The sequence below is a fragment of the Crinia signifera genome, chromosome 1 (genome assembly GCF_055691185.1).
Source record: "Crinia signifera chromosome 1, ASM5569118v1, whole genome shotgun sequence".
Classification (NCBI taxonomy): domain Eukaryota; kingdom Metazoa; phylum Chordata; class Amphibia; order Anura; family Myobatrachidae; genus Crinia; species Crinia signifera.
In genome coordinates, this window is record NC_139217.1 from 435,204,669 (window position 1) to 435,220,856 (window position 16,188).

General features: G+C 45.9%; 1 protein-coding gene across 5 annotated transcripts in view; it reads right to left on the reverse strand.

Moving 5' to 3' along the window:
- Positions 1-16,188, reverse strand: part of IPO11 (importin 11) — a 376,178-nt gene that overhangs the window by 200,155 nt on the left and 159,835 nt on the right. For all 5 annotated transcript variants that reach the window (XM_083153175.1, XM_083153179.1, XM_083153188.1 and 2 more), the window contains exons 17-21: positions 15,667-15,700; positions 14,982-15,022; positions 13,517-13,633; positions 12,645-12,758; positions 4,102-4,217 (exon numbers count right to left, since the gene is read on the reverse strand). In XM_083153175.1, coding sequence (XP_083009301.1) covers positions 4,102-4,217; positions 12,645-12,758; positions 13,517-13,633; positions 14,982-15,022; positions 15,667-15,700 — 422 coding nt within the window. The remainder of the gene's footprint in view (positions 1-4,101; positions 4,218-12,644; positions 12,759-13,516; positions 13,634-14,981; positions 15,023-15,666; positions 15,701-16,188) is intronic.

The following is a 16,188-nucleotide window of genomic DNA, read 5'->3' on the forward strand; positions in this document are numbered from 1 at the left end:
ACTCTCAAATCAGACCTTAACATCTTAAGGGACAATCTAAGTTCGAAGATGGGTTTAATCGGACGACCCCCTTAAGGGCGCGGTCATAAGGGTCCATGCTATTTCTGCTTTTTTCATGCATTGTGAAATGTTGTTGGAAAACTTATGACTTTCTGAATACAACCAGGGCCTCTGAATGCACCGCTGGGCCCCAGTAAAAATGGTGGTGTGGTCAAGGGGAGGGACGCAGCCAATTGGAGGGGGCGTGGTCACACCCCTTGTAAAAAAAACACACACACAATTTGCAGGGGGGGGCTGCTGCAGCAGGTGCTTCTCTCCTCCGCTCAGCACACGGCACTGAGCAGCATGTGCTGAGCAGGGGAGAGAGGCTGTGCTGCTATGGCAGCTTCTTCTCTCTTCTCCAACTGCCCGGTCTCTGCAGCAGGGAGTGGGGAACGGGACCCAGGCTCCTCCAACAGACCTGGGGAAAAAGTAACCGCTCCCCCCCACTCTCGCTGGCACTGCATACAACACAATAAACAGACTACCTTAAGTGGACCCTTAACCCCTTGAGTGGTGGGTTTTGCTGGGGCATGACAAACCTACCACGGCAGGTTTGCCTGCCCCAGAAATACTCACCACAGAAGGGGCAGCCTGCTGGATCAGCAACAGGGTTGGGGGAACAGTTGGCAGGAATCAGCAACAGGGGCATGCACGGAAATCTCTCGGGAGAGCCCGCTCCTGTAGAGCAGCTCAGCCCAAGAAATTTCCAGCCATACCACTGAAGGGGTTAAAGGCCTATAAGGATCCAGTAAATGAAAAACATTTTCACTTTACAAAACTTTTGAGAACTGCACAAGCATAAACTTTCGCCCGTCCGTCAGACGGCCCTTAAGACTAGTGGAATATAAAAGCTCCTGTAATCAAGAAAACAGGTAGAGGGCAGATCACGCATTCATTTTAACAGCAGGGATTGAGTGTATAGCCAGTACACGGACCTCACTCTGTAGTTATCTCCTGCCAACTCCTAACCAAGGTCATCTTAACAACATTGTGGGCCATAGGGAAAGCAATGCAATGGGACCCCTACAGTACTTAAGTAAAAAAAAAATCATAACTTCCTGCGGTGTCTACCCATTGTGCTATCATAAGCCATTCGGCAATTAGCGTTCGTACCGCCAGTAACTGCATTCACGCCGGTAGAGAATGTTTCCCGGCAGCTATAATTTTGTGTAATTCACAACCAAAGCAGCCAGGGAGCAATCTTAACTAGCCCCACAAGAAACTCCAGAGGCCCCAGAAAAACCCTTGCTCGAAGGACCCTAGAATTGTGGCACCCTAGGGCAGCTGCCCAGTAAGCCCATGCGCTAAGATGGCCCTGCTCCTAACGCAAAATATCAGGAAGGTTACTTATGAGGCCTACAATCGTAGAGATTTGTGCCAGCGATTTAGCATGGGAGAATTATCATGAGAGATTCCCCTTGAGCTTCCCGAAATGTGGATCGCTCTGAAAGTGCCAGAGATTAAGCAAGTTAACGCAGATCGCTGACTGCCCAATACAAAAAACAGGGGCGATGTGCAGTCTTCTTGCTAAGCGATCTGAGTAGATTTACCCAGAAGGCTGGTTAAACATCTTTTGGCGATAGCGACGCACAGGGCAAAGTATCGCTATCGCTATGGGCACTATACACCCTGCGATGTGTGTTTAATTTCTAAGCAATCTAGTCAAATGAAGTCAGGTTGCTTAGAAAATGGTCCTTGTATAGGACCCATTACTTAAAAAAACAATTAAAAAGGCTTGTTATTTTAACTAGGGGTGAACGAGTTCAGTTTTACTCGGATCTCAAAGCAGGATGTTATTGGCTATCCAAAACACGTGACAACCGATAGCCAATCAGAAAAAAATCTGAAATTGCTCATTTGTTTTTATAAGAACCGAGTAAATCCAAATAAAACCGAACTTGCTCACCCCTAATTTTAATTAATAAACTGAATAAACAAATACAATATGCAAAACAATTTGTTTAACTTGCTTTTAGTAAAAGCTTACGGACAAAAAAAAAATTCAAACTCAGCTAGACAAAGGCTAGGAAAAGGTATCCTTCTACAGTATTTATGAAAGTTTCAAAGAAAAAACAAAAACAACACCCTATTTTGGTGGGATGTATGAAGGGTTAAGGGATGTACAAACGGAGCGATCCTTCTAATTGATTTTGAATACATAGTCAAAATTGCTTAGATGGTTAGTAATGATCGCTGTCAAGGTTAGACGAATCGCCCTATAATATCGCTTAGAAAAAAAAGAGTTGCCAGGCAACAATATTTTGACTAGATTGATGGCTGTCTAGTCAAAATCACTGGTATTCACTGGTGAGGGAGATATTCACTAGGCGATCTGCAATTAAATATCAACCAAGTATGTTAATTCCAGTATATTCAAAAAAGCCTATAGACAAAATCACTGAGTCAAAATCGCTGTTGCACCAAGTCAAATCGCTAAGTCCAGGCTTGTCCAAACTATGGCCCTCCGGCTGTTGTGAAACTACAAGTCCCATAATGCCTTGCCCCAGTTTTGCTATTAGGGAATGCTAAAACTATGGCAAGGCATGCTGGGATGTGTAGTTTCCCAACAACTGGAGAGCCACAGTTTGGCCATCCCTGGCTTAGTCAAAGTTGTTCAATAGCTCCGTGTGTACACCCCTTAAGTGGCTGTTACAGGCTTCCAATGCCTAACACAAGAAATCACATCTCTGCTACTGATAATTATGATAAAACATCAGGGTCATTTATTTACATACTAAGAGCTATTTGACAGAAACCAAATTAAGCTCCTGTACTAACATTTGTCACAGCAGAAAATGGTCCAATAACTCACAGACGGAAAATGACACTTCAACAACTATGAAACTTCTGCACTACATGGATATTAAACATGGATCCCTTAAAGGGAAAAAGAAATCGAGCAAATTAACACATGAAGGTGTCACAGGATTCCCTGCATTGGGAAACATTGGGACACCAGAGGGGAATTTAACTGCTTAAATTATCAGGCTACACTCATTCCCAGAGGATAAATAGGTAATCCTGATTTAACTGATATCATTTAATATACACAATGTTGTATTAGATCTCCTCTTCTAGTCTTATTGCTATAGTAAAAGATTATAAATAAAATCAAAAGCGCAGAAAAAGGGCAGCGTACCCGTAACCAGGTGTTATCAGCCTGAAAGAGATACAATATACAGATGGAGTGCCTCTCATACATCCCCAGCCCTCACCAGATCCCCTCCACTGGTGGATAGGGGCCCCATCTGATGGAGACGCACAAGCATCTCACACACACGTGAGCAGCAGTGGGCAGCGGAATCCCTGCCCATCCACGCTTCAGGGAGATGGGCAGGGTTAGGGGGTGGGGTGCAGGGAGGTGGCGAGGACCAGCTGGGAGGCAGCGGAGAGCTCTGTCGGAACAGGGCGAGCAAGCATCTCGTGGACCCCCTTCTGGCGCATAGCAGGGGCTGGCGATTCTAGCCAGACTCACAATATGCAAGAAGTTCAATTCTTCAGTAATAAACAAATTAGTGAGTCCGGCACCTCAGGAGTAAAGGAAAAAGGGATTTTATTTGATTTTTTTCCTAGTCCCCAAACCAGACGGGTCTTTCAGGCCTATTCTAAATTTAAAATCTTTAAATGTTCACTTATGGGTAGATCATTTTTGCATGGAGTCCCTAGCAAGGCACCATGCCCGAAGCTTGGCGAGTGCAGCGAGCCATGTGAGGGGAGGCGGTGCACCGGTATGGTGTCTGTGTGGACACCCAGGACGAAAAATGTGAAAAACCACATGTCGACATTTTGACTGTCTACATAGCCCATGTCTACCTAATGCTTGTGTCAACCTAAAGACATGTCGACCTTCCGATGTGGTTGACCCTATGATCCATACCCGTCTAGAAAAGAAACACAATCACATACCTTACAACGACAACAACAACAACAAAAAGTACACTAGACAGAAGACAAATTTAAAACGGCAGCGTATTTACCCACCGATTCCAAATCTCTACACAGGCAAAATCATCAGCAACAGAAAGCAGTGGAATCACATTAATATTTGAAGAACCTTACCATAATTCTAGGCCATCTTCTAGCAGGTATATGTGTGGTGGCTGTGTCACGTCTGTACTCAGCTGGATGACGGGAAGCAGGAATGGATAAACATTCTGGCTGTCTCCACCCAAGCCCTGTTTTTAAAAATAAAACAACAAATATCAAGCAATTTCCCAGAGTCATCTATCAGCAAATATCACCAACAAGCAGAAGACCTTTGTTCATTTATTTTGTGTCAGGGCATAATGTGTTCCCAGAAACGTACACGGTCTCATCGTTATTGAAAGCAAAGACAAAACACCTTTTTGTAACATTCGTATAATATTACAGGACGTCTATGTCAGGGACGTGCAGTCAGGGGAGGCAGTGATTGCCCTGTCATTTTGTTTAAAATAATACAAAGAATATCTAGAACAGATGGAGGGGTCAACTTCCATAACATTAAACTATACAACCAGGCAGCAATATGTAGATGCCTTAAAGATTGGCTCAATCATAAGGACCTAACTATACATTGGAACAGCAGCTCATGCCTACTCACAATTTAACGTGCCTTTTACACTTACCTAAATATGACCTGCCTCAACATATACAAGATAATCCCCTCCTTTTGTCTGCATGGTCTACATGGCATACGATACGTACAGATGGAGCCGGGCATGTCTTTGCAGGGGATGGCGGCAGAATCGCCAGCCGCCATCTGTATCTGCGAAAGGGGACGCGCGCGCATGTCCACTTCCGACGGTGCTTCCCCTGGGTCGCCACCGGCTTGTCGGCGGTCACCCGGGGTTCCCACCGCTTCCCCGCACCCCCCCCCCTAACCCTGTCCATCTCCCTGAAGCAGAGACGGACAGGTTCCCGGCGCCCCGCCGCCCGGAAACTGAGACGCGCGTGTGTGTGAGATGCACGCGTGTCTCAGTCAGATGGAGAGCCTTCTTGCTGGCGGATCGCCAGCCGTGACAGTCTGGCGATTCGCCAGCAAGAGGGAGCCCAGCTCCATCTGTTATCTCCTATATATTTGGCTACATCTGTCACTCAAAGTGGGTGTCTGTGTCTATAACGCTCTGTTCCTGGACTTTCCTCTTAATGTGTGATTGCCTTCATCTGTGCTGAACACCTTTCTGAGAAATTAACCTGTTTAAAACAGGTGATGGCAATCATACATTAAGGGGAAGTCTAGAAACAGAGCATTGTGTCCCTCCTGGAGAGGGTCATGTTGGGAGGTATGTGACAGAGAACCAGCCCAGTGAGCCCACAGACAGTGCCAGACACCCACTGCCTTCCCATGTTGCCCAGCACTGCTACTCCACAGCCACCAGGTGAGCGCCCCCCTCCCGCGATTTGCGGCAAAACCTCCCCCCCCCCCGCGCGCCCCCCCTCCCGCGATTCGCTGCAAAAACACCCGCTCCCCCGCGACCCCCCCTACCGCGATTCGCAGCAAAAACACCCCCGCGACCCCCCCTCCCGCGATTCGCTGCAAAAAGAACCCCCCCACGACCCCTCCCGCAATTCGCGGCATAACCACCACCCCGCGACCCCCCCTCCCGCGAATCGCGGCAAACCCTCCCCCGTGACCCCCCACCCCCGATTCGCGGAAAAAACACCCCCCCCGCGACCTCCCTCCCGCGATTCGCGGCAAAAAGAACCCCCCCGCGACCCCCCCTTGCACGATTGGCGGCACCCCCCCTGCGACCCCCCTCCCGCGATTCGCGGCACCCCCCCCCTCCCCGCAATTCGCAGCAGCCCCAGGATTAAATGGCACATGCAAAACACTGACATGGCTATGGTCGACAATGAAAAAGGTTGACATGAGTTTTTGAAGATTTATTTTTAATTTTTTTAATTTTTTCATATTCATTGTCATGTGTCGACATGGACACCAATGAAGTGGCACACTTATGTCAACATTTACATGTGTTGACCTTTCTGTGTTGATTTTTTCTTGTGGCGATTCGCGTCACACCCCCCCGCAACCCCCCCTCCCATGATTCACGGCACACCCCCGCGACCCCCCCTCCCATGATTCGCCGCAACCCCCGCCCCGTAACCCCCCCTCCCGCGATTCGCGGCACCCACCCCCGCGACCCCCCCTCCCGCAATTCGCGGCACCCCCCCGCGATTCGCAGCAGCTCCAGAATTAAATTGCACATGGAAAACACTGACATGGCTATGGTCGACAATGAAAAAGGTTGACATGAGTTTTTGAAGTTTTTTTTTTCATTTTTTGAATGTTTCCATATTCATTCTCATGTGTCGACATGGACACCAATGAAGTGCCACACTTATGTCAACATTTACATGTGTTGACCTTTCTGTGTTGATTTTTTCTTGTGGCGATTCGCGTCACACCCCCCCCCACCCCCCCCGCAACCCCCACTCCAGCGATTCACGGCACACACACACACCCCCGCGATTCTCGGCACCCCACCCCGTGACCCCCCCTCCCGTGATTCACGGCACACCCCCCGCGACCCCCCCTACCATGATTCGCCGCAACCCCCGCCCCCGTAACCCCCCTCCCGCGATTTGGGGCAACCCACCCCGCGACCCCCCTCCCGCGATTCTCTGCAATCCCTCCCCTCCCGCGATTCACAGCATCCACCCCCCCACAATGGCACATGCAAAACACTGACATGGCTATGGTCGACAATGAAAAAGGTTGACATGAGTTTTTGAAGATTTATTTTTAATTTTTTTAATTTTTTCATATTCATTGTCATGTGTCGACATGGACACCAATGAAGTGGCACACTTATGTCAACATTTACATGTGTTGACCTTTCTGTGTTGATTTTTTCTTGTGGCGATTCGCGTCACACCCCCCCGCAACCCCCCCTCCCGCGATTCGCGGCACCCCCCGTGACCCCCCACCTCCCGCAATTCACGGCAACCCCCCACCGGAACCCCTGTGAACCCCGCCCTCCCGCGATTCGCGGCACCCACCCCCGCGACCCCCCCTCCCGCAATTCGCGGCACCCCCCCGTGATTCGCGGCAGCTCCAGAATTAAATTGCAGATGGAAAACACTGATATGGCTATGGTCGACAATGAAAAAGGTTGACATGAGTTTTTGAAGTTTTTTTGTCATTTTTTGAATATTTTCATATTCATTCTCATGTGTCGACATGAACACCAATGAAGTGCCACACTTATGTCAACATTTACATGTGTTGACCTTTCTGTGTTGATTTTTTTCTTGTGGCGATTTGCGTCACACCCCCCGCAACCCCCCCTCCGGCGATTCGCGGCACCCCGGCACCCCCCTGCGACCCCCCCTCCCGCAATTCGCGGCAACCTCCCACCGGAACCCCCATGAACCCCGCTCTCCCGCGATTCGCGGCACCCACCCCCCGCAACCCCCCCCCCCCTCCCGCAAATCGCGGCACCCCCCGCGATTCGCGGCAGCCCCAGGATTAAATGGCACATGCAAAACACTGGCACGGCTATGGTCGACAATGAAAAAGGTTGACATGAGTTTTTGAAGATTTATTTCATTTTTTGAATGTTTTCATATTCATTGTCATGTGTCAACATGGACACCAATGAAGTGGCACACTTATGTCAACATTTACATGTGTTGACCTTTCTGTGTTGATTTTTTCTTGTGGCGATTCGCGTCACACCCCCCCGCAACCCCCCCCCCCCCCCCGCGATTCGCGGCACCCCCCGTGACCCCCCACCTCCCGCAATTCGCGGCAACCCCCCACCGGAACCCCTGTGAACCCCGCCCTCCCGCGATTCGCGGCACCCAACCCCGCGACCCCCCCCCTCCCGCAATTCGCGGCACCCCCCGTGATTTGCGGCAGCTCCAGAATTAAATTGCACATGGAAAACACTGACATGGCTATGGTCGACAATGAAAAAGGTTGACATGACTTTTTGAAGTTTTTTTTTTTCATTTTTTGAATATTTTCATATTCATTCTCATGTGTCGACATGGACACCAATGAAGTGCCACACTTATGTCAACATTTACATGTGTTGACCTTTCTGTGTTGATTTTTTCTTGTGGCGATTTGCGTCACACCCCCCCCACCCCCACAACCCCCACTCCCGCGATTCACGGCACACACACACACACCTCCCCCGCGATTCTCGGCACCCCACCCCGTGACCCCCCTCCCATGATTCACGGCACACCCCCGCGACCCCCCCTCCCATGATTCGCCGCAACCCCCGCCCCGTAACCCCCCCTCCCGCGATTCGCGGCACCCACCCCCGCGACCCCCCCTCCCGCAATTCGCGGCACCCCCCCGCGATTCGCAGCAGCTCCAGAATTAAATTGCACATGGAAAACACTGACATGGCTATGGTCGACAATGAAAAAGGTTGACATGAGTTTTTGAAGTTTTTTTTTTTTCATTTTTTGAATGTTTCCATATTCATTCTCATGTGTCGACATGGACACCAATGAAGTGCCACACTTATGTCAACATTTACATGTGTTGACCTTTCTGTGTTGATTTTTTCTTGTGGCGATTCGCGTCACACCCCCCCCCACCCCCCCCCCCCCCGCAACCCCCACTCCAGCGATTCACGGCACACACACACACACCCCCGCGATTCTCGGCACCCCACCCCGTGACCCCCCCTCCCGTGATTCACGGCACACCCCCCGCGACCCCCCCTACCATGATTCGCCGCAACCCCCGCCCCCGTAACCCCCCTCCCGCGATTTGGGGCAACCCACCCCGCGACCCCCCTCCCGCGATTCTCTGCAATCCCTCCCCTCCCGCGATTCGCAGCATCCACCCCCCCACAACCCCCCCTCCTGTAATTCGCGGCACCCCCCCTCCTGCAATTCGCGGCACCCTCCGCGACCCCCCCTCCCGCGATTCGCGGACACCTAAGTTGCAATACAGGGCATCTTTCATACAATTCTAACCATATTTCTCATATACAAACGTTCACAAATTAAGGGGGCGCAGCCCCTTGCGACGGTGTGAAGAGCGCCCGTAGGGCGCGATGAATCACCTAGTTTATTGCATAATGGTCCACCAGATTGCAAAGGTTCTTGGTGGGCTGTGAGATATGGTCGTCACACAGCAATGTTGGCCTGGGGTCAATGGGAAGGAAAAGTGAAGAAAGAGAAAAAAAGGGAGGCTATGTTTGGACTGTACAGTGGGGATGTAATTGGATAAGAAAGGTTTATGAAGGCTATGTGGGCGGTTCCAGAATTTAATAAGCTTGGCTGAAGAGGCGAGTTTTCAGGGAAGGCTTAAAGGTTTAGATAGGTTTATATAGATATATAATGGATCAGGTTTGTGGCCCACGGACTGAGGGGGACAGAATAAATAGGGCAACCACATTTATATTACGGTTAGGAGTTGTGTGTGTCTTGTTAGTAACAATGCTTACAAATCTCATCTTACAGCATGGTTATGGTTAAGGATCATTAGCATAGGCCTCACTCTAAATTTGAAATCCATTAAAAAATCTCTAGCGGATAGAGCTAGTAACAAATTGCGTTTTGCCAATAAAATTGCCTTACTTCGTTAAGCATTTTACAAGGCAACATATTGGAAAGATACATCGAGTACATTCAGTTATGCCCTTTAAGTCAATTATTGTGAAGCTTTTAAACAATTATCTTTTAAACATTACTTAGTTAGGCTTAGGGGTCTATTCTATTAGCCCTGACGATTTTACCAGTGTGAATCATTGCAGCAGCTGCCGCACTTCGCGGCGGACGGAAATCACACAAATGTTTTGTGCGAACTCGTGCTGAAACCAACCCACAAAGGGTGTGAGATGGGGTGCAGTTGCTGGCGTACAAATGTCACAGCGACAGCACCTGGCAGCCTTCGCATATAATACAATTTATCCCCCGATTTGGGAACAGGTCTCCTATGCTGTAGCTTTTTGAGAGGGATTACAACTGTTGGAAAAAACTTTTTCACTGCTAACAATGGGCAAGTTTAAGACCAATTCGGGTCACTAGCATGAGAGCTCACAGTATTCCCAGGCTGAATGCAGTGGGGTCACCATGTACAGGGTTTAAGCAGAAATTGCAGCAGAGAGAAAATAAATAAAAATGTTCATATTGCACTGACGGTGAAGCATACTGTACTGTTACATGGACATACGTTTCAATCACGTTGAGTCTCCCGTAGTCAAAATGCCAAAATACGACTTTAGTGTGACTGAGATATTAACCCTTTGAGTACCAACATCTCTGTGAGAGTTGTGCAAAATATCGGCTAAAAAATGCCAGCGTCGCTCACATTTGTTATATACATTCAAATAAAATATGTTGTGTTGTAAAAGATTATATTTCCTATATAAGGTAAACATTGCAGGTCATTATGATGAATGAAAAGGTTTGGCAATTTTCACACCTATTATGACAAATCCACTTGGCACCCCAAAGGGTTAACACCTTTTATTTCAGATTGTTCAGTTTACACAAGCTTTGTTTAATGCCCAACAATTATGAAAAATATTATCTAAAATTATAGTATGTATGACAAATGTGAGCTTGTATGTACATAAACTTTGTTTCATGTTCAAAGTTATTACAAATTTTTCATATAATGACCTTCAGGATATGTATACAATGCATTCTGCATTTAGACTAGGTTCCCATTTCCAATACAGGTTGAGTATCCCGTATCCTAGTATCCGTTATCCGAATTATTCCGAAAACCAGACATTCCAGAAAGTGAAAAAAAAATATTTTTTTTGCTAAAAACTCACTGGGGACATTTGTAACAGCACTACTGGTGACATGATATGTAACTGGCACTATATATGTGCAAGAAAATGACTGCTTGGCATTCAAATTCAATATCTGAGATAGTACACAAATTTTGTTTCTTGTTTTGAAACCTTGTTTTTTGAACAAATAAAATATGTTTGTGTGTATTTTATGTGGTAATAAAATATATTTGTGTGTATTTTATGTGTTTATACAGCATACATGCAAGATACTTCAAAATACATAATTGAAATATTAAAATATTCCGAAATACGGAATAATCCATTATCCAAAATTCTCCTGGTCCCGAGCATTTTGGATACGGGATACTCAACCTATATAGGCCCTCGTTAAGGTTGGATCACATAAGCAAGCCAACATGCAATGTCCCAATAATGTGCAGAACGGGTCCAGCGATCGCAACGCTATACTGTGAAAGCCTCTGCCTGATTGACAGGCAGAGGCGCCTGCAGAGAGGGAGGGAGGTGGACAGCATTCAGGAAAATGGGCATGTCAAGGCCAAGTACTGTGTCTGCAATGAATCTTTACTTGGCTTTACAAGGCCCCCTGGGACTGGAAGCCTGAGTAAGGTGCTGCAGTCGTGGATGAACATCAGATTAGCACAGGGGTCTTCAAACTATTTTGCTTTGGGACCCCATCAGACAATAAAAATAATTACAGGACCCCAGCAAGTTACTGCAGAAGGCCATCACATCACATGTGTGGTCAGCAGACAGCACATACATGGCAGCATTGTGGAGGCACAGAGTGATGGGAGGAGTATAATATACCATAACCCATCGCATCACATGTGTAGTCAGCAGACAGCACATACATGGCAGCATTGTGGAGGCACAGAGTGATGGGAGGAGTCTAATATACCATAACCCATCACATCACATGTGTAGTCAGCAGACAGCACATACATGGCAGCATTGTGGAGGCACAGAGTGATGGGAGGAGTATAATATACCATAACCCATCGCATCACATGTGTAGTCAGCAGACAGCACATACATGGCAGCATTGTGGAGGCACAGAGTGATGGGAGGAGTCTAATATACCATAACCCCTCACATCACATGTGTAGTCAGCAGACAGCACATACATGGCAGCATTGTGGAGGCACAGAGTGATGGGAGGAGTATAATATACCATAACCCCTCACATCACATGTGTAGTCAGCAGAAAGCACATACATGGCAGCATTGTGGAGGCACAGAGTGATGGGAGGAGTCTAATATACCATAACCCATCACATCACATGTGTAGTCAGCAGACAGCACATACATGGCAGCATTGTGGAGGCACAGAGTGAAGGGAGGAGTATAATATACCATAACCCATCACATCACATGTGTAGTAAGCAGACAGCACATACATGGCAGCATTGTGGAGGCACAGAGTGATGGGAGGAGTCTAATATACCATAACCCATCACATCACATGTGTAGTCACAGATGTGACAGCACATACATGGCAGCATTGTGGAGGCACAACATGATGGGAGGAGTCAAAAATAACACACAACTAAACAGATCTTTGAGACTCCTTGAATCATTGACAGATTATAAAAGTCATCAGCCTGATGGTCAGCAACACTGAGTCGCGACCCCATGCTGAGAAGGCAGGGACACACTTTGTGGTCAGGACCCCCAGTTTGAGAACCGCTGGATTAGCATATACGATATGAGGGCCGTATGTTATTATGGTATGCATATATTCAAACATATATAAATATCCAAAATCCTACTGGTCCCAATACGGCAGTCTCAGCCTGTTTTGCTAAACACGCTTATTCAAAACACAAAATGTTTGAGCATAAAGTCAATAAATAAATAAATCCATCCATAAACGATAGATACCTTAACCAGATGAAGTAATGTTGTCAGGATTGCACATCTTAACATATTGTGTTCTTCGCTTTGTTTCCAGAGCAGAGGTAAGTACTGGACAAGAGAGCCAACGAAAGGCCGAATCTACGTATAGAGTATCAGATATAACACATTACATGTCACAACAATAAACACAACACTGCGTTCTAAATGGCAAGCAACGTCTATGTATCACATTTGCCAACTGATACATGATACAATTGAAAAGCAAAAGACAAAAAAAATAGCCACTGGAAATGGTAACGGCAAATCGAGTCCTCAGGGCGTTATGATGTTCTTATATCACTATTCACAAATAGCTATTTCTTTATGGGAAGCTTTAATTATTAATAGGATACGGTAGACGCTTGGAAATACCCGTTGGGTGCCAATGTTTTAACTTTTTTCTAGCATCTAGCGACCACCAGCGTGGCAAAGACTGCAAAGGGAAATCCTTGATGTTGAGCTACCGCATTCGGCAGCGGTGTGCCCAGCCACAAAAGCCATTAAATTAATATGGCTAAAGGAGTGGGGGTCATCTACAGATGAGACTTTTGTGTCCAATGCTGGGAGTACAGCAGGACTTTGGGCAAAAGAAATAAAGGCTATAAAGTGATGACTATAATGCACCAAGAGAAATAAAAAAGATAAAGTTTCTAGCAAAATATGTAAAAGGACAAATTATTACAACAAAATATTAGCATGGACCCCCCCCCCCCCCCCCTTTAGGTAAAGGAGAAAACTCATAGTAACACCCTTTGTTAACAACATATTACAGAACCCTTTCTACTTATTCCCATCTTACTGGCACAGGGTAACACATGGTCACACTGTGCTGTTACCCTTCCCCAGGAGATAGTTACCTGCAGGTTCACCCTCTCTATGACACAAGACAGAACGTGCAGCACCTGCATCTTTGTGTCACACTCTGTAACTTGCTGAAGGAGCTGGAAAATCATACTGAAGGTGGACTCCAGGTACTGCAAACAAGAGAACAATTACCTTCAGTGTCAGCAAGATAATGTGTGACTGTCCACATGTACCCAACAGAATTCTACGCAATCATCTTAGCACTCATCTTCTACTCCCACCTGATTCCCTATTCACTACAATCAGAGAGCCAGCTAGGGCCATTGTTAGGGGGTAAATTAACTAAGATGGGGGTTCTATTGAAGGTGTTGCCCATAGCAACCAGATTCCATCTATTATCTTCTAGAACAGTGTTTTGCAACACTAGTGTGCCTTGAGCTGTTCTCAAGTGTGTCCCCAGATCTAGAGATGCCCACACCAGTTTACAGCCACCACCAGTTCAACTGTTATTTACTGGTCTCTTCTTTTCATGTAAAGGGCCAATGTATTTTATTTTTGTTACCTGTGGGGACCAGTGTGATTGTTTTTTATATGGAGGCCAATAGGTATGTTTTTTTTTCCCGTGGGAGCCAATGTGTTTTGGCCTGTGGGGATCTCATGGTGTGCATTGGCAATTTTAAAATCTTATTTAGTGTGCCGCAAGGAAAAAGGTTGAAATCACTGTTCTAGAAGGTGCTTAATAAATAAGTAGAATCTTTCTGGTTGCTATAGGCAACATCCCATCTTCAACAGATCTCTCATCTTAGCAAAATGACCCCATAGTGTTAGAATATGTCACAATTGAAGCATGATTTTAGTAGAGCACCTGAAATAGAAATACTCAAAGTGTAACACAAACCAAACCTACATAAAACAATTGATATATTACTTTAACCGCTTGACTGCTAAGGATGCACGGTACTTGACATCTACAGTATATGACCCACAAGAGTGCTATGGGTGAACAACCACATCTTGCCACCTTGAAAGACGCACTACTCATATTAGGAACATATTACTTGTCTGATATCCTAAAGCAGCATAGCTCTGAGGCAGCAGCTGCGCCCTGCTGAAGGGGCATGGCCATACCATCTCAAGGCCATGGCTCCGTCTTTTGCAAGCCCGGTTAATCTGCACCTACACATACTCCTCCCCCTCACTCTGCCCCAAGCACAGAAAACACGGTACACTAGGTATAGAACAATCCTACTTTGTTCCACTTCAATGGAGGCCCATAATAGGCTGGAGTTCAAAGATGCTGATTAAATGACAACGGCTTTGCAAATTTTGCTCATCTTTTGTAACATGGTATCACACGTTTCCAATGAAATTATTTTTTTTTCAGGGAAAAATCAAAGAACTTAAGGTTACTTACACATTTCAGCTATACTATAGTACACAAACCTCCCCAATGCTGGAGGGTTTAATCTGAACAACTATGAACTGAAAGGAAACAAAGTCATAATATAAACCACCTACCGGCAAAAACTGTTCGATCCTGAATTCAAAATCATCAACCGGTAACCAAAAACATTAAGGATTCAAAGGATTTCCATTTAAACAATTATGGGGACACAATGCAGTTTAGTAAAGCAATGTCTTCGTTAAGATGTAATTAAGTTATAAACAGAGGTACTGTAGTTGCCAGCCAAACCCTAACAGTGTATGGAGGGAATTTGAACAACTGTTGGGTTACAGGTACTTTTGCCATTGAGTCACAATTTCAAATCTGAATTTTATTGTTCAAGATATAACTAAAATAGTAGAAAAATGTGTCATTTACAACTTGCAGAACTAAAGCATAATCCTTGCGCACCTTTGTTGGCCTGCAAGCATCTCACTTACCATTAGTAGCGAATCCCTGTTCTAAATATTAATATGCTAAAATAATAATTTTTCCACAGCGCATACAGCTTGCCATTCATCACAATGGGACCTATATAAACGTTAAAAAGTATAACCGTATGCAGGCAAGAAATCGCCGCAACACCATTGTTTCTGCTTTTTATTTAGTAATCAATTATTTCTATTTTCAGAAGCTTAAGTCAGGTCTAAGGGCAAAACAGAACTGTGGTGCTCAGCAGGAGCGGAATGCATTTTAATTAGATTGGCATTTCTGTGAGACCGATGTATTTCTATTTGTAAATGCAGAGTCAAAGGATATCCAACTTTAAGGTTGTCGCCGTCTCGATACGGACCTGGAAGATAAGAATAAAAGATAAAGTAAGTAGCGGTTAATAAAATACTTGAATTATGCAACTCTGTAAATAAATCATACAATTGGATTAAGTCAAGTACTGAGAGATGTATATAATCCTATATATTGTTACTATTTTTAATAACAATTGTTAAACCAACTGGTACAAGGATGTTACCGGATAACCATGTACATATTTGGTAGAGGTGCCAATCAAGAGGTTTCAATGCTTAATGCTACCGCTTACAGATGGGGAGGGAGGGAAGAAGGTCTCACAGTGATGGGATCTGAGAAGACCAGAGCTGGATGGAGATTCTGGGCCAGTGATAAAATGGAGAGTGATAAACAGTCAGCCAATCAGTTTCTAACTGCCATGTCATAGGTTGTGTTTGAAAAATATATAGAGAATGTATGTGTTTGAAAAATATAAGGCAGGAGCTGATTGGTTGGTGGTTTATCACTCTCCATTTTATCACTTTTGAAGCTTAG